We start from the raw sequence: 18,962 nt of genomic DNA on the forward strand, positions 1-18,962 counted from the left end.
ATTAACATTTCCCCTGTGTGTGCTAAGTTGGTTCCTGTGTTTATTTGTCTGTTTGCTGTCTCAAACACAGAGACTTTCACTTTCATCCTAACCCTCATTTGTGTGGCAAAGTTAAAACTGGTTTGCTGTAGTGACAGTAGTTGTTAATGAGCAGAGAATGGGAAGTGACCTGTTGGAGGGCAGGGAGGAGGAAAAGGATCTGAGGGTCCTAGTGGATGGAAGGTTGACCATGAGCCAGCAATGTGCTCTTGTGGCCAAGAGGGCCAGTGCCATTCTGGAGTGGGTTAGAAGGGCTGTGGTTAGTCGGTCCAGAGAGGTTCTCCTGCCCCTCTACTCTGCCCTGGTGAGGATGCATCTGGAATATTGTGTCCAGTTCTGGGCCACTCAGTTCAAGAAGGACCTCAGGGAACTGCTTGTGAGAGTCCAGTGCACAGTCATAAAGATGTTGAAGGGAGTGGATCATCTTCCTTAGGAGCAGAGCCTGAGGGAGCTGGGGCTGTGCTGCATGGACAGGAACAGCCTGAGGGGGGACCTCAGGAATGGTTAGGAAGATGTGCAGGTGAGTGCCAGGAGGCTGGAGCCAGGCTCTGTTGGGTGATGCCCAGTGCCAGGCCCAGGGGCAATGGGTGGGAGTTGAGGCACAGGAAGTGCCATGGAAACATGGGAAGGAGTTATTTCTCTGTGAGTGTGACAGAAGCCTGGAAGAAGCTGCCCAGGGGGTTTGTGGAGTCTCCCTCTGGAGATATTCCAGAGCTGCCTGAATGTGTTCCTGTGTGATCTGCTCTAGGTACTCCTGCCCTAGCAGGGGGGTTGGACTGGATGAGCTTTCAAGGTCTCTTTCAACCCCTCACATCCTGTGATTCTGTGAAAATGCCTTAAAATTATGTTAATGCACTGTGGTCATGTTTTCTTCCCTCTCTTTGTAGGTCTGAGAGCAAGACCTAGAGAGGCTCTAGCACTGTGGCAGCTGATGCTTTGAAAGGGCACTTTTCCCTTTGGAAAGAATAAGCGTGAGAGATCGGTTTACAGACAAGGCACCTTTGCTTCTCCCCACCTCTCCTGAGGCCGGCTATGGTTTGGGGATTTTCCCTCCCTGGTTTTTAAGAGGTATGTGCTAGGCCTTAATGAGTGCAGAAAATATCTCCCCAAGTTAATGTTTGAGCCTGTAACCAGAGCATGCAGAACTAAGTTAATGCCAGTTCTTAGGTTGGCTTTACAACCGTGAGCTGATTTTAATGGGGTGACCAGTTCTGAGCAAAAGGATTGCAGCTTTTCCATGTAGCCTTTCTCACTCAAAGGGAAACCTGTGTGGTGTTCAGGCCATTCCCAGCCTGAGGAGACTGCAGAGTTGCAAATGCTGGAATTTCCACAAGCTTTTGACTGTCACTTACCAACTGTGTTTACACTGATCGCTTGTCTTTGACTTTTGAGAGGTTATCTTAACCCATTGCCACTGCTTAGTCCTATGAGGGCAAGAGCCATGTTTTACTTGACAAAGCTGAGTAATAAATCTTACTGGAGTTGTGGCAGTTCCAAAATTCAGTCCTTTTAGGATTAAGATTTATGTTCATCTTGGTTTGTCTTGTGTGGGATTTTTAGCTTGCAGTAAAGTTGTGGCGCTTGGTGCTGTGATTATAGTTGATTAGGTAACGTTGGGTGATAGGTTGGACTTGATGATCTCAAAGGTCTTTTCCAATCTGATTGATTCTGTGATTCTGTACAGTAATGAATGTGTTAGGGAGCAGCAGAAAACACTCTCCATTTCCTTTCCTTGCGTGACTGCACCCAACCACCACTGATGCTTCATGAAGGGGAAAGTACAGCTCCTAAAACTGACATTGTAGACACAGCTGAAAAGATTAACTTTTAGGGTTGTGACTGTGAAAATGTCTACTTCACTTGGAATGTTTAAGTTTGGGTAAATATTTTGCAATCTGGGAAGATTTAAGAAAATTCCAAGGAGAGTAAATAACCAACTTGTAACTGGAAACAACTGCTTGGAGAATTTTGTTACTGTTTGACAGTGAAAAGGAGTAGAGTGCTGTAAATTTGTGTGCTTGCTTTTATCCATTAAAACCTCTGCTTAGATAATTTAAGCATCGTTCTTAGGCAGCTGGAAGAGGCCAGTCCACTGTAGGTAGCCAAAACATGTGAAGGCTTTAAATCTTTGCTAGAAAAAGGTCAGAGTAAATATTAGTGCAAACACACCTGCTGTAATGCAGCTTGCTTGGGAGAGTTTTTAACTTTATTATTTTTCTAATGGCTAACTGTAAGATTTCACCAAGATATGTGAGCTGAGCTTTCTGCTCTCTCTTTCCTTCCTCTTGTTCTGAAGATTTTAGCAGGCAATCTGGTCAAGTAAATGCTAGTGCTTAGTGAAGTTTTCAGCAAGCTGGGCAGAGGTGATTAAGGCTTTGATTCTCTCCTCAGCTGGCTCTGGCACTTGCTAGGCACTCTGCTGAGCTGGTTTGATGTTCTAGGCCAACAAAAATCTTAGCTTGACCAAAAAACGTAGTTAAATAATACCAACAAGATTGGGTAGGAAGATCACAAAACCTGAGCCTGTGCATGTTGCAGAGGGATAGGTTGAGTCACCAACCTTGGATGTGTTTGAAAGTCATTTGGCTGTGGTGCTTGGGGCTATGGTTGTAGAGTAGGTATATGGGTTGGACATGCTGATCCTGAGGGGCTTTGCCAACCTGAACGTTTCAGTGATTTCTGACTTTCTCTCTTCAATACAGCTGTGTGCAATTTTGTCCAAGATCAAGAGAGTTTTATGGCCAAAGGGTAAATAAATTATAGGAAGGATATGTGGCTTGCTGGAAGTTCCTGATACAAAATACCACTTACACACAGCAGAGAATCTTTATATTTAGTATGTGTGTGCAAATCCATACAACTATCAAGCAGTTCAGAGGTGCAGTCCTTCTGCACCTGTGTGAAATATGAGGTTCAGTTTTAAGTTCAATAACAGTTGTTAATTATTTACCTTTGTCTTATGTCACTCAAAATCTTCCATCAAGTCCATGTCATCTTTTTGTGTTAACTAGAGTTGCTTTATTGCTTCAGAGCATCAATTTGTCCAGTATCCTGTTCCTGACAGTAAATACTAAATTCTGACAGCCAACAGGAAATATACAGAGAGGGGAATAGTAAAAAGGAGCATTTTGTGATCATTCTTCAAGACCTTGCTAAATATCTGCAGCTTACAGACCTGGTTTTGAGCTAGATGTGACATTGCTGAGTTTAAAAGTTGCTGGTGGAGCTTACATCTATCCAATTACTTTCTCAATCTTTAAATTTTGGAACTTATTCCCACCAAACATTGTGAATCACAATGTTTAACTACACACTATGTGCTAAAAAGCAGGTTTCTGTAGCTTTGTGACCCTGTTCCCTTAATCCTGTCAACTGCTGCTCTCTAATGCTTGCATCTGGAAAATAGGTATTGTTTATTTGTCTTCTCCATGTCACCTGTAGTTCTGTACTCAGCTTTTCTGCCCTATGTGATCCCTTTTTCCAGGCTGGGCAGCCCAGCTAGCGTATTGCTGGGTTTACTCTCTGGTCTTTGACATTACTACATCTGTAGATGCATTGTGGATTCATTTTTTATTTGATTCTTCTAGATCTTTCCAAACAGTTCTGTTTCATTTGCTCTATGATAGCTTTTGAGTTGCTGTTTCCATTGAACTGCATGGCTGTGGTTAGTATATTTATATATTCAGTAGGATATGCAAGAAGGAGTCAAGCAAAGTAAGTTGAATGTGTTCTTCTGTTTGTATGCTGTGGTTTCAGGCTGGAAAAGCCTCTCGGGATCACCAAGTCCAATCCATATCCCTGCTCTACAAGGTGCACCCTAAACCATAGCCCCAGGTGCTACATCCAAACGACTTTTAAACGTATCAAGGGCTGATAACTGAAGCACCACCCCAGGCAGCCTGTACCAATGTCTGGCAAAGGTGTTAAAGGTGTGCTAAGGGTGATGGGAGCTTCAGCTCTGCCATTGCCATGCACTAAACTGGTGGAGGAGTGAGTGGAGAATGAGTGGAGTCCTCAGTGTGCCAGTCCACACTGCAGAAAAGGACACCAGATGTTATTCTTCCAAGACCCAGATAGACACTGAAATGCTGTGGAAGTTCTGAGAGATTCCTTTTGTGTCTAAAACTCCACTTAAGAGCCATCCTAGCCTTGATATAGTACTGCCAAAATAAGAATAAAAAAGTGGGTTTTTCTCCTTATTTTACTGACAAAGGCAAGAAAATTTGACATTTTTATGTCTTCTTCTAGTTCTAGGTCAAATGGTTAGTCCTGTGGCAAGACAGTATGACACTTTGAGTATGACAGAAGCCCTGATGCTGCAGCAGAGGCTGGGAGTATTAATGGCCAAATCTAGGTGAGTGCCTTTGAATTTTGCCACTTCCTAGCCATTTGGTTTCTTCCTCATAGCCTTGGTTCACATCTCTCCTTTGACACACCATTGCTATTTCTGGCTTTCTGAAGTGTTAATGCTGGAGACAAAATAAGGAGCTTGTATGATTATTGATTCCAAACCCTTTCTGTCTTGTTCCTGAGATACAGTGGCTGGATTTCATACATCCTCATACACCTCAGCTTTCTACTTGCAACTCAAGTGGTTTATCCCAAACTGCCTAAGGGCCATTTTTCACCTCTTGTTTAAAGTTTGCAGGCACCTGCCTCTACCAGATTTGAGCAGTTATGCTGAATGCAAAGAAGGTCATGATGCTGTAACAACATGCTGCTCTCTACTTCTCTTTCCACTTTGAAGCATTTGGGGAGGTCTAAGACTGGGCTTTATTAAGTGAAACTTCTAGCAGCCTTCAGCACAGATGCTATCTACAACTATTAATTGCTGTATAGACCAAGACTTTATCCTGCAAATTTATATTGTCATTGTTAATCTGCTTTGCAGCTGCTTTTAGCACTGGCTTCTCAGAATAGATATCGTAGCATCAGTAAGCTCACAAGACCAACCTCTAAACATCCCTGCAGCGAGGTGCCAGGGTAGGAAGTTAGCAATAGGAGTTTTTACCTGTATCTTCCTTTCTAAATGAAACAGGCAGAATTCATAAGCAGAAAAAACAGAACAGTTAAACTATCAATGTGTGAAGACTAGTAAAAGTTGGAACTAGATCACTTAGAATCATAGAATCAGTCAGGGTTGGAACTAGGTGATCCTTGTGGTCCCTTCCAACCTTGACTGACTCTATGATTCTAAGTTCTGCATGGGCATCCTGGGGTGCCTCAGGAAAAGTGTGGCCAGCAGGTCTAGGGAAGTTCTTCTCCCCCTCTACTCTGCCCTCTTAAGACCACACCTGCAGTACTATGTCCAGTTTTGGGCTCCCTGGTTCAGGAGAGACAGGGATCTGCTGGAGAAAGTCCAGCTTAGAGCCACGAGGGGACTTGAGCTTCTCCTCTACGAAGAGAGACTGAGAGCCCTGGGGCTGTTTAGTCTGCAGAAGAGAAGGCTGAGAGGAGATGTGATCAGTGTATGCAAATAGCTGAGGGGTGGGTGTCAAGTGGAGAGGGCCAAGCTCTTTTTGCTGGTCAGCAGCAATAGGACAAGGAGCAATGGATACAAACTGGAACAGAGAAGATTTCAGCTCCACACGAGGAGAAACCTCTTTAGTTTGAGGGTGACAGAGCCCTGGAACAGGCTGCCCAGAGAAGTTGTGGAATCTCCTTTTCTGGAGCCTTTCCAAAGCCACCTGGGTGCATTCCTGTGTGGACTGCCCTGGGTGATGCTGCTTTGGCAGGGGGCTTGGACTGGATGATCTCTGGAAGTCCCTTCCAAATTCTAAATTTCTGTGATTCTTTTTCCCCCTTTTCCCAGGAGAGGTTGTCCATTTCTCTCATCATCTTGACTCCTTTCATATCTCTTGTTGACTTACTGGCTCCCTTCCAGGATTTTACCAAACAGAGAAAACAACCTTTAAATGAAAATACCAAAATTCTTTGTATTTGTTTTTCTGTTCCATGGGGTAGCCTTACACTTTTCTGTTAGGTGGATATTGTACTGGCTTTTAATAAATCAAATGCTGTAACATAAAATAACACAAAGACAACTTAATAATAGAAGTCAAAAAAACCCAAGTTTTGAAATACTTGTGTTGAATGTGATGTTTTTATCTTTCCTTTGACCTCAGCTGCATAGCTTTGTGTACATTGCTCTATGGGAAGTATGTCAAAGTGGAAGCAGAGAGCTTTGCTGCACAGCTGCAGCACAGGGCTGCCTCTAGGCCTGGAATGCCTCCACCCTCTATTGCCAGCCAGCCCTGGAGCTATCGAAGCCAGGGAGGCCTTTCAGCATTGCCATGTGGGCTCTTTGTGTTGCCTCTGCCTAGTAACCTCCTACAGCCCAGGGCTTGTATAGGCATCACTAGGGCTGTGCCAGGAGGTGCTCATTCAGACAGAGCTGGAATCCAGGTAGTGAGTGCCTTGTGTAAAGACCCTGGTTCAGGAGGTGAGAATCATACCTAGTTAAGTTCATTGGGTTTTGTTTTCCCCAAACTGCTACCATGGGAATTCAAGTGACAAATCACATGGGTCTGTTTAGTAGTAACCTCAAGCTGAGTTATTGATAAGGCTTTGACAGCTCTCTATTGCCACTCCTTAATGCCAAATCTAATGTAGCTATTTAAAAATATTGGTAACATTTATGTTGAATTGTTTCTTTTTCCTTCCAACTTTGCACTGTAAAATTCATCATGAAGAACTATAATTTCAAAGAGCAGTTTTTTCTTGGTTGTTTTGTGGATAGTACTTTATTGTTTTGTTGATAGTACTTTATTTTCACTTCAGCTCAATGCTCCTTTTGGTTGGGTTTTTGTCTCCTTTAGAGATCACATGGTCTTCTGAAGAAGTCATGGGTAGCTGCTGTAGCTGTCCAGATAAAGAAGCTGTCCCAGATAACCATCGAAACAAGTTTAAGGTAAGCAACTGACTTGCTGTGCTGTGAATTTATTTTGTTGCTTTCTTGCAGATAGGTCTGTGATGGAAAAAAATGCATGAGAGCAGGGTGAGAATCACTGAACATTTCAAACACTGCAGGGTTGAAAGTGTCTGTGGCTACAGGTTGCTCTTGTCCCTTTGAGAGTTGCTCTCTTAGCAGTGACTGGATTTTCCTGGGCAGGGTAGTCTGTTCTATGGCAGTTTTGATCATCAGGAAGGAGAAGAAGCCCTGTGCTTTTTGATCCATCACCTTTTCAACTGATAGGGTCCAAGTAAATACTGTCACCTCTGGGAGGTTATGGAATTTAGGAAGCAAGTTTATAGAATCTTAGAATGGTTTAGGAAGGGACTTCAAATCTCATCCAGGTCCAACCCTCTGCCATAGGCAAGGACATCTCCCACTAGAACAGGTTACTCAAGGCCTCATCCAACCTGGCCTTGAACACCTCCAGGGAGGTTGTGGAGCACAGAATCTTTGATCACATTTTGTGCTTCTTTGCTCCACAACCTCCCCGGGCAACCTGTGCCAGTGTCTCACCACCCTCACTGCAAACAACTTCCTAACATCCACTTTCAGTCTCCCCTCTGCCAGTTCAAACCCATTTCTCCTCCTCCTGTCATTACAAGACCTTGACAACAGTCCCTCACCAGCCCTCCTGTGGCCCCCTTCAGCTACTGGAAGGCCACTCCAAGGTCTCCTGGAAGCCTTCTCTTCTCCAGGCTGCAGAGCCTCAACTCTCTCAGCCTGTCCTCAGAGCAGAGCTGCTGCAGCCCTCTGAGCATCTTGGTGACCTCCTCTGGACTGGCCTTCTTTGTTGGGGGCTCCAGAACTGTACACAGTACTCCAGGTGGAGTCTGAGGAGAGCAGAGCCAAGGGGCAGAATCCCCTCCCTTGCCCTGCTGGCCAAGTTTAAGGGAAGACCTATTGCAGAAGTGTGATTATGAACCCAGAGGCAGGGTCAGCAATGGAGAGTTTTAGGCCTGCCAATTTTACTTGAAGACTACTGCTGATTCTAGCATTTTGAGAACTTTTGTCCTTAGCTTCGAGGCTTCAAAGAAATGTTATTTATAAACATGCTGCTGTCATTTACATCCCTGGAATTTGTAAGCTTGTGAACACTTGTTCATGTGCTTAACCTCCTCAACACAAAGCTGCTGAAATCAGTGAATTTAAGTAAACATACCTTTGCATAGTCACACAAGTCAGGTTTGCTTCTGTGCCCCAAACTCTCCCTGTGAGCTGACAAAGGAATGTAATGCTTCCAGAGTGAGAAATGATTCATGTGGTGCCTTAGGGCAGTGAGCTTTACAGCCATTAGAATTTCTGGAAATCTTTAGTATCAGTACCAAAAGCTGAAGAATCAAACAGTTTTCTCTTTTCTTGCTTTTTCTGTGTTTGACATCACTTTGTGTTACTAGTTCCTATTTTTCTCCTGGTAGAATTCCTCTATTGTTCGTGTGGGTGGCTGATTTAGCAGTGGGGGTGCAGATGAAAGAAAGCAATTTGTAACTTGAAGAAGGTTGGCATAAGCCTCAGTGACAGATGAAACTATTCCTAATTCTTTTCAGTTGGCCTAATTTCAAGTTGAAAATGCCTCTTTAAGGAGTAATATTAACTGATAGCATAGCATAGCCTAGCATAGCATCAGCCAGGTTGGAAGAGACTTCCAAGCTCATCCAGCCCAACCTAGCACCCAGCCCTATCCAATCAACCAGACCATGGCACAAAGTGCCTCATCCAGGCTTTTCTTGAACACCCCCAGGGATGGTGACTCCATCACCTCCCTGGGCAGCCCATTCCAGTGCCAATCACTCTCTCTGCCAACAACTTCCTTCTAACATCCAGCCTAAACCTGCCCTGGCACAGCTTGAGACTGTGTCCCCTTGTTCTCTTGCTGGTTGCCTGGGAGAAGAGACCAACCCAACCTGGCTACAGCCTCCCTTCAGGTAGTTGTAGACAGCAGTGAGCCCCCCCCTGAGCCTTCTCCTCTCCATGCTGCACACTCCCAGCTCCTTCAGCCTCTCCTCACAGGCCTTGTGTTCCAGGCCTCTCACCAGCCTCATCTGTTTGGTAGTAAGAATGCCACTGACAGCAGCATTGTGAGGTAAAATACACATGGAGGAAAACAGACATTGTCAGAATTCCATCAGGGATGTAGATTACCACAGACTGCTTTAAAGGCAGAAAGCAAGCATAAGGGTTTAAGCTTTATACAGGTGCTTTCCCACAAGATAACCAGAGAGTATTTGAATTACTCTTTTATTTTAAGAAGGCAGGAAACATAAATGTAAAACTGTGTAGTGTTTCAGCACAGTGCAAGGCAACACAGGTATGGGAGGGAAGCTTTGTCCTGCAGCCCCTTACCCTTTCTCTTTTCTTTTCCCCACTGTAGGTGTGGTTATATGATAAAGCAAATTCCTGTTCTTTTTTTAATAGAAATGGGGCTCTGAAAGATCTCATTCTTAGGTTTGAGAGAATTGGAATAGATTACAGGCTCACAGGATGTTAGAGGTTGGGAGGGACCTCTGAAGATCTTCCAGTCCAACCCCCTGCTGCCAGAGCAGTACTATAGAACCTAGTGTGGGTCACATAGGAATGCATTCAGATGGGTCTTGAAAGTCTCCAGAGGAGACTACCTAACCTCTCTGGCAGCCTGTGCCACTTCTCTGTCACACTTACAGTCAAGAAGTTCTTCCTCATATTGAGGTGGAACTTCCTGTGCTGTAGTTTCCATCCACTGCCCCTTGTCCTATGCCAGGGCACAAGTGAGCAGAGGCTGTCTGTTGAATATAGTAGCCTGTGGCAACTGTCTGTGTCCCTTCTTTCCTGACCTCTAGCCCTTATTTATTGGAATGTTATGATTAGATCCCCTCTCAGTTTTCTCTTCTCCAGATTAAAAGGTCCCAGGTCTCTCAGCCTTTCCTTACCAGGCAGTGCTTCAGTCCCTTCATCATCTTTGTAGCCCTCTGTTGGGCTCCCTCCAGTAGATGCCTCTCTTGAAGTGGGGAGCCCAAAACTGGATGCAATTATCTGAGTGGAAATACTAAAATAGGCAAACAAAGCCACTTTAGGGGAAAAAAATAATTTCTTCTGTTTTAAATTTCTCTTTAGATTTTACAATCATGTTCTGCAGACTAATTCATATTCCTTTAAGATATGCATTGTATTAATTCTAGGTTGAGTGAGCACTGGAACTGGTTTGGTGAGCTTTTAGAGGATCATAAACATGACAAAGCAGCTGGAGTGCATCAGTGAAATACAAAGCTCATTAGTAGTGGTTGGTATTTCAGCTCAAAAAAGTACTTACCTGATGCTGTTTTACTTCCTTTTTGTAGGTTATTAATGTGGATGATGATGGTAATGAGTTGGGTTCTGGCATAATGGAGCTCACAGATACAGAACTCATTTTGTACACCCGTAAAAGGGACTCTGTCAAATGGCACTACCTCTGTCTCCGTCGCTATGGCTATGACTCAAACCTTTTCTCCTTTGAAAGTGGCCGAAGGTGTCAAACTGGACAAGGTATTTGGAGTCCTTTTTTTTTTGTCTGTAAAACGTTTTGGAAATGTTATTTGATGTTGGAAGACAGTTTTGTTTAAAAAGGAATGTATTAGTCTGTTCTTTGACAAGGGTTATAAAGGCTGTAGTTGCACTTGTGAGTATCACAGAATCTTAGGGGCTGGAAGGAACCTCCAAAGCTCATCCAATCCAACCCCCTGCCAGAACAGGAGCACCTAGGATCACCCAGGAACACATCCAGGCAGGTCTTGAATATCTCCAGAGAGGAAGACTCCACAGCCCCCCTGGGCAGCCTGTGCCAGGCTTCTGTCACCCTCACAATGAAAACACTTTTTCTCCTGTTTCCATGGAACTTCCTATGTCTCAATTCCCAACCACTGCCTCTGGCATCACCCAGAAGAGCCTGACTCCATCCTCGTGGCACTCACTTGGCTTATGGAAAAGCAAACCCAAACAGCTTCTGAGGAATGGTTTTATGGTAAAACAAGGATTTGAGTTGCAGAGTTTTGGACATTTGAAGTGTGGAGCATTACTTGCTCACATGGGCAGCTTAGGAGTTGGTTTCAACAGCAGCGTTCTTCTAGCTCAGAGGCTGACTTGAGTTTCAGAGAGGGGCAGTGAAACCTGGATGGAACTCTGGGGAAATCTCCTCAGAATGCAAGGAACCCTCTATTTTAGATATTTGAGAGAGTGGCGCACTGGTGTGAACTGGATGTTCCTACCCTGTTGTCGTCTGTAACACACTTGTGCTCCATCCTCTTGCTAAACCAAATAGCACTTTTGTTGGTATCAGTGCCATTCACAGAGTTGGGTGCACATTTGTATGGAGTGTGGAAACACCACCTGTGCTTAGTTCTTTTCTGTGTGGCTTCAGAGGCAAAAGGATGGTTACCTTTCCAGTTCTCAGATCATCCCTGCCCTAGCCAAAGTTGGCTCCTGGTGAAATTTAAGCTTTGCTGTATCAGTCCCCCCAAAAAATTAAACTAGATGTTAGGAAGCTCTTCACAGTGAGGGTGGTGAGACACTGGCACAGGTTGCCCAGGGAGGCTGTGGCTGCTCCCTCCCTGGAGGTGTTCAAGGCCAGGTTGGATGAGGCCTTGAGTGACCTGTTCTAGTGGGAGGTGTCCCTGCCTGTGGTGGGGGCTTGGACCTAGATGACCTTTGAGGTTCCTTCCGGCCTAAACCATTCTATGACCAAGTCCAGAGGAGGGCCACAACAATGATCCAAGGTCTGGAACACCTCTGTTATGAGGGAGGACTGAGGGAGGTGGGGTTGGGCAGCTTAGAGAAGGGAAGACTCTGGGGGAACCTTATTGCTGTCTGGCAGTGCTTAGAAGGGTCCTACAGGACAGGCTGGAGAGGAACCTTTCGTAAGTGTGCAGCAGTATGACAAGGAGATTGGTTTGAAGCTGAGGGAGAGTAGGTTTAGACTGGATCTTAGGAAGAAGTTCTCAAGTACAAGGGTGGTGAAACTCTGGAAAAGATTGCCCAGGGAAGTTGTGGATGCCTTCTCCCTGGAGGTGTTCAGGGCCCCTTCCAGCCTAAGCCATTCTATGATTCTGTGTAAAATAGCTGCTTTGGCCTAGGTCTCAGTGTTGATTTGCATCTTGCTACTGTGATGTAGCTGTGTGTAGTTGGAACTCTTGGTTGGTATTCCTATCTTGTGAAATGAAGTTGTATTTTAGTTTTCTTATAGCTTCTAGCATTTACCCTAGAGTAGAATGGTAGCCTGGCTCTGTCCTCCTGGCACTCACCCTTTACATATTAACAAATACTGATGAGGTCACCCCTTAGTCTCCTCTCCAAGCAGCACAGCCTCAGCTCCCTCAGGCTCTCTTTGTAAGAGAGATGTTCCCTTCCCTTAATCGTCTTTGTGGCTCTGCGCTGGACGCTTTCGAGCAGCTCTGTGTCCCTCTTGAACCGGGGATGGCAAAACACTAAGTTGCTGCTAGGTATTAAAAACTTTGGGAGCGTAACTACTGGATAATTCAGGGTAGAATACATGGAGGAGCTGGCATGTCACCGTGGCGTGTGACAGCCTATGAACATGATTGCACTTAAAGAGCTAGCCATGTAGGTGGGGAGTTTTTAGCCAAGAGTGTTTAAAGTTTGTAATACTCAGCTTTAAAAAGAGCACCTGCAGCCACGTTTAACAAGGATGTCAACTTTAACTTCATGCTTTCAATGGAAGAGCAATCCAAAGCTGCGCCTTTGCCGGTCAGGGTAAGTTGGGGCGCCCCCTGCTGTTCAAAGGCAAAGTGGCACAATCCACACACGACAGAGATGGTATTGCTGCTAACTTTGTGTTCTGTGTCTATCCCTTTAGCCTGAAGCAATTGGTTTGTTCCCGTCTGTTTCACACAGTTTGTCTTCCTTAGCTTTTCATTTGACTCCTCTAGAAAGAAGCTAAACTCGGGTTTAAATCTTTTCTTTCTTGTTACGCAGGTATCTTGTTTTAGAAACGTGCTTTTAAAAGCAAAGATGACCTTGTAGCATCACAGTAGTTTCACTTGATGTTTGTTTTGGGTCTGTTTGTTTGTTTGTTTGTTTTTAATGTATTGATTTAACAGGTATCCTTTTAATCAGTTAAAGAAAAAAGTCTTGCCCTGTGTTGTGGTTTGGTTTCGGTTGCTTTTCTCTCCTTGCCCCGCACCCCCCCACGCAAACTTGGCACTCAAAACTTAGCTTTCACAGAATCCCTGGGAGTTTGTTTTCGTTTGTTTCTCTTAGCTGAATCAGTGCTCTGCTCTAATTTAACTTCTGATGCATGGGAATCTCATTCTTCTGTTAGAGAAACACTTCAAAGGTTCTCACAGTGATTTTGTATGTGTTGGTTGGAAGAAAAGTTACTCAACGTTTTTGCTTCTTTAACAGGTATTCATTACATGGATTCCCGCTCTGATTTTTGAAAGTAAGACATGTTTCTGATGTTAAAGGATTTTGATTTTCTTCCTGTGTATTTATAGGAATCTTTGCCTTTAAATGTGCCCGTGCAGAAGAGCTGTTTAATATGTTGCAAGAGATAATGCAGAACAATAGTATCAATGTGGTCGAAGAACCGGTAGTAGAAAGGAATAATCATCAAACAGAGTTGGAAGCTCCAAGAACTCCTAGAACACCTACCAGTAAGTGTGGTTATACTTTCAGATGACATCCCTGAATGCAATGTGGTACTTAGCTGAAAATAGCACTCAATTTGCATGAAGTCTTTGCTAATTAAAAAGAGAACTATTTTAAAGCTAAGGGGCTAATTACCAGTAATGCATTCTCTTGATGTACTTGCTGAGAATTCTCTGTTGAGAATCCAAAGCCTTTAGAGCAAAACTGCTGTGGTCAAGTTCAGCTTTAAGAAATAAGTTTTGGAAGCTTAGTCATTGTGTATTTTGAACACTTAGGAATGCACCTGCTGCAGTGCTTTATAATACCTCCCCATATATTCCTTGTAGCATATCTGAGGGGTGTTTGTGTTCAGTAATGTTCCAACCTTTTGGTAATGGTAATGTCACAACTGCAATGGGTTTAGGACCTTCTTTCTGCTTGACTAGATGGATGGGTAGGGTGAAGTCCTTCCACAAAACATCAGAGAATTGTAGTTAATCTCAGGCTTGATATTTGAAAGTAGGAGTTCCAGGTTATTAATGGTTTCAGGGAGCTGGAAGCTGAAGTGGGTAAGTCCCAGTTTGTTAAGGAGACATGTTAATGGTAGGAAGAAGCTGGTAGGACTGCCCTGTGTAATCCACCTCAGATTTACTGGTTGCTTCAGGTGTGTTTCCCAGTAAATACTGGGATGCTGTACTCTGCAGTTTGCTTTTCCTTTCCTTCCCCTCAGCAAAATGAAGTCTTATGAATATTTGATACCATTTCACATATTATAGTTTCTCTTTTGAAGACAAAGGTATAAAGCATCTTACTCCTGTACAGTAAAATTCCCTAGTTTTAATATGGCTTTGCTTGTTTTCTAATGAAATCAGCTCCTGGGTTCAATGCACAAAGTTTACCTAATGGCTATCCAAGATACCCATCTTTTGGAGATGCTTCATCACATCCATCCAGCAGACATCCTTCTGTCGGCAGCGCACGCCTCCCCTCTGTGGGTGAAGAATCAACTCATCCCTTACTCGTGGCAGAGGAGCAAGTGGGTATTTTTGTCTCTTCTAACTTAGGTTGTACCTCAGTTCAAATGCTTGTTCTGCAGGCTTTCATCTGTGTTTTTTCAGTATCAGGTCTAACGTGTTCCTACGGTAACCACCTCAGTAAAGTGTTTGCTTTGCCTCCTTAAGACTCCTTAAGATGATACTTTGTAGGCAAAGTAACTCTCTTAAGTTGCTCTTTGTGTTTGTAAAGAGATCAAGGTATAGAAAGTATGTATTTGCATGTGCTGTTTTAAAAAATAGTCAGTAATTACTGTTAAAGACATTAATTGCACTTCATACTATCAGATACTAATCAAAAAGCATTTTACATGTAAGTCATCTGTTTGGTAAGCAGAAATCATGGAATAATTTTAAGCTAGAAGGGACCTCTAGAGTCCTCTAGGTCAGATTTGAGAGATGATTGCACAGAGCCTTGTGCTTTGAATACTCCAGACAAGAGGATTCCACAGTGTTCCAGTGTTCTACTACCTTTGTTGTGAAAGCATTTCCCCTAAACATGTAATCAGATTTTGTTCCTATTGCAGTTGATGTCCACTGCTCCTTAGCTTTTTGCTCAACATCTCCAAAAAGGGTCTGGCTCTGTCTTGATCTATTAGACAGTTAAAAATGGCTATTAGGTGATTTCCTGGCCTTGCTTTAAGAACAAGTGTACTCTTACAGTTTCTCTTTCTATGGAGGTTGTAGCCAGGTGGGGATTGGTCTCTTCTCCTGTGTAATCAGCAACAGAACAAGGGGACACAGCCTCAAGTTGTGCCAGAGGAGGTCTAGGCTGGATGTTAGGAGGAAGTTTTTGGCAGAGAGAGTGATTGGCATTGGAATGGGCTGCCCAGGGAGGTGGTGGAGTCACCGTGCCTGGAGGTGTTCAGGCAAAGCCTGGATGAGGCACTTAGTGCCATGGTCTGGTGATTGGCCAGGGCTGAGTGACAGGTTGGACTGGATGATCTTGGAGGTCTCTTCCAATCTTGGTTGATTCTATGATTCTATGACATGTGCTCCAGCCTCTCTAACCATGGACTTGCACCAGCATGGTGATGTTTTATCTCCTGCTGGGGAATCCAGGTTCAGTCTCACAAGTGCTGAATTGATGGTGATAATCACTTCCCTTAGCCTGTGCTTTTGCTAACACAAAGCAGTGTACCTTTGGCTTTCTTTGCTGCAAAAGCACACTGCTGACTCCTATTTGACTTACATCCACCTGGAGCCCTGGAACTTTTCTGCAAGGCTCTTTTCAAGTCAGTTGGTGCCTGATGCTGTTGTCTCAACACAAGAAGGACATTGAAATGTCCAGAGGAGGCCAAGAAGATGCTTAGAGGGCTGCAGTAGCTCTGCTATGAGGACAGGCTACGAGAGTTGGGGCTCTGCAGCCTGGAGAAGGGAGGGCTTTGAGGAGACTCTGAAGTGGCCTTCCAGTATCTAAAGGGGGCTCCAGGAGAGCTGGGGAGAGACTATTTACAAGGTCTAGTAATGACAGGATGAGGAGTAATGGGTTTAGACTGGCAGAGGGGAGATTTAAACTGGATGTTAGGAAGAAGTTCTTTCTAGTGAGGCTGGTGAGACACTGGCACAGGTTGCCCAGGGAGGTTGTGGCTGCTTCCTCCCTGGCAGTGTTCAAGGCCAGGTTGGATGAGGCCCTGAGCAACCTGTTCTAATGGGAGGTGTCCCTGCCTATGGCGTGGGGTTGGGACTGAAGGTCCCTTCCAACCTAAACCACTCTGTGATTCAACTCCAGTCCTGTTCAGCCTTGTGCTGATCCACTACAGAACTTTTTGGGATAACCTAGTGGTGTGTCTCTGCCTTTCTCAGTGGCTTCTGGTGCCAGCTCCTGCTTCTTTTCACTTCTGAGAGCCACAGTTCATATGGAATTAGGTATTTTTCTATTCAGTTCCTGGTATTGGGAGGCCTTTGGCTCTTGAAGAAAGAATGCACTGTTACTCCAGTAAAGTCAACCTCTCATCTCATTGCTTCAGTAGTGCACCAAGTGGGATCCTCAGGTTGTGTTGAAAGGTTTTTTTGTTTGCTTGTTTTATTTTGGGGGGTTTTCTAACTGGACAGTAAATTCCCTTTGCACGACTCTTACACAGCTGCTGTCACAACACTTTGTTTTCAGGTATTTTGATTAGAAAATTGGAGGTGAAGGGGGAAAGAATTTGCAGCTTAAAAAACAAACCCAAAGGACACAGATAGTGTTTGAATTCTTTCTGTTCTTCCCCTTTTAGGTGCACACTTACGTCAACACTACTGGGGTACAAGAGGAAAGAAAGAATCGATCAAGTGTGCACGTGCCACTGGAATCAAAGCTTTCAAACACTGAAACAGCTAAAGTGAAAGAAGAGCAGCTGTGTACTGATGACAGAGATGCTCAGGTTCTCCTGGAGCCTGAAGGAGTCAAGTTTGTTTTAGGACCAACACCTGTTCAAAGGCAGTTAATGGAAAGAGAGAAACTGGAGCAACTTGGGAGAGACCAAGTTAGCGGCAGCAGCACAAACAACACTGAATGGGACACTGGGTACGACAGTGACGAACGTAGAGAAACACCATCTGGTAATAAACTGGTGTATGAAAATATCAATAGGTTATCAATCCCTAGTGCCTCAGGGGTCAGGAGAGGTCGTTTGACATCAACCAGTACCTCAGACACCCAGAACATTAACAACTCTGCTCAGAGAAGAACTGCGCTGTTGAACTATGAGAACTTGCCATCCCTGCCTCCTGTTTGGGAAGCCCGCAAGCTGAGCAGAGATGAAGATGACAATTTAGGACCAAAGACCCCATCTCTGAATGGCTACCACAATAACCTAGACCCAATGCATAATTATGTCAACACAGAGAATGTAACAGTACCAGCCAGTGCTCATAAAGTGGAATTTCCCCGACGGCGGGACTGCACCCCAACGGTCTTTAACTTCGACATCCGGCGGCCCAGTTTAGAACACAGGCAGCTCAACTACATACAGGTTGACTTGGAAGGTGGTAGTGACTCTGACAACCCCCAGACTCCAAAAACTCCCACCACTCCACTTCCCCAGACTCCAACCAGGCGCACAGAGCTGTATGCTGTGATAGACATTGAGAGAACTGCTGCTATGTCGAGCTTGCAAAAAGCACTGCCCCGAGACGATGGTACTTCTAGGAAAACCAGACATAACAGTACTGACCTGCCTATGTGAGCCTAGGAAGCAGTAAACCATTTGCACCTTTTGTGAAGTTTCTAAAGTTGAAGATGCAAGTACTTTGCATTTCTTAACACTAAGCCTTTTATAGACTAATGGAACTTTTGGGGTTTTTTTTGTTTTGTTTTGTTTTGTTTGTTGGCTTTTCTTTTTTCCCTGCATACTTCATGTACTTGTCTAACTAAAGGGAATTAATGTAGAGCAAGTATTCATTTAGGTAACACTATTTCATTCTACAGTAGGTAGTACTTAACTGCACAGCAGCGTCGCCACCTTTCACAGTGCCTCTTTTTAAATGGATTAGATTTGGAGTGAGATGCCAGTTTTGAATTTATCAATATTCTGGTCTGGTGCCTATACTCATTAATGGCATTTATAACACTTTTTGTTTGTTTGTTTGTTTTAAAGCCTCTTGATATGTGCATTATTAGCAGGTAAACCCTAATCTTTCAAGTTACATCTCTTTAGGTTCGTTCCTCATCGAAGTGGCTCCTCCAGAATGAAATGTATGTCATGCATTCATTCACTCAGTTTGACATACACAGGTTATACTGGTTCATCTCAAAGGATTAAAAACACCTTTTCTTTTTGTTTGTTTGGCTTTTTTAAATAAGCCCACATGGGCAAAAAGGCCTCTAATTCCCAAGGGTTTTGGTTACTTCTTTTCTAACTTGTGTGTTATTTGAGAGATCACCTCCAAGTTTGTCGATCAGAGCTATAAATTCACCTAAACCCAGCCTTAAGCTCTTTCTGCCAGAAGAGAATTCCAAGTGGTGTATCGAGTTCCCTGTGAAATCTGACAATTTTAATCTCATTAGAAGTTTTTTTTTGGGGGGGTGGAGGGGTGTGTGTGTGGGGGGGTTACTTTGTGAAGGAATTCACAGATTGGCCATATGAATTGAGGCTCTCTTGTCATTTCCTAGTTGAGTGTGTGCCTTCCTTCCTTTGCATCTGTGTGTTCCTTTTATTTTTTTGTTTAATCTGCTCCATAATGTCTTGTTTTAGAAGTCCAAAATTTTGTACATAGCTTTAATTACTGTGCAGGGTTGTTTACGTGTTCGTCTTACTCTTCTACACCTGACAAAGAAAGACTCTTGAAGGTCAAGTGGTTGTCTTTTTTTCCAGTGTGTTTTTTATGCCTGATGGAAA

The 18,962-nt window shown here is 44.0% G+C and overlaps 1 protein-coding gene across 3 annotated transcripts in view; it reads left to right on the forward strand.

The window, feature by feature from the left end:
* FRS2 (fibroblast growth factor receptor substrate 2) overlaps positions 1 to 18,660 on the forward strand; it is a 43,889-nt gene extending 25,229 nt beyond the window's left edge. The window contains exons 2-8 of one of the 3 annotated variants that reach the window (XM_064165963.1): positions 927 to 1,107; positions 4,288 to 4,393; positions 6,858 to 6,949; positions 10,306 to 10,492; positions 13,456 to 13,614; positions 14,461 to 14,624; positions 16,860 to 18,660. In XM_064165963.1, coding sequence (XP_064022033.1) covers positions 6,884 to 6,949; positions 10,306 to 10,492; positions 13,456 to 13,614; positions 14,461 to 14,624; positions 16,860 to 17,810 — 1,527 coding nt within the window. In that variant the 5' untranslated portion in view covers positions 927 to 1,107; positions 4,288 to 4,393; positions 6,858 to 6,883 and the 3' untranslated portion in view covers positions 17,811 to 18,660. Of the gene's footprint in view, positions 1 to 926; positions 1,108 to 4,287; positions 4,394 to 6,857; positions 6,950 to 10,305; positions 10,493 to 12,993; positions 13,364 to 13,455; positions 13,615 to 14,460; positions 14,625 to 16,859 lie in introns of those variants that run through there. The other 2 variants (XM_064165964.1, XM_064165965.1) reach the window with 2 other exon arrangements.
* Positions 18,661 to 18,962: the final 302 nt, after the last annotated feature.

This window comes from Pogoniulus pusillus, chromosome 27, assembly GCF_015220805.1.
Source record: "Pogoniulus pusillus isolate bPogPus1 chromosome 27, bPogPus1.pri, whole genome shotgun sequence".
Classification (NCBI taxonomy): domain Eukaryota; kingdom Metazoa; phylum Chordata; class Aves; order Piciformes; family Lybiidae; genus Pogoniulus; species Pogoniulus pusillus.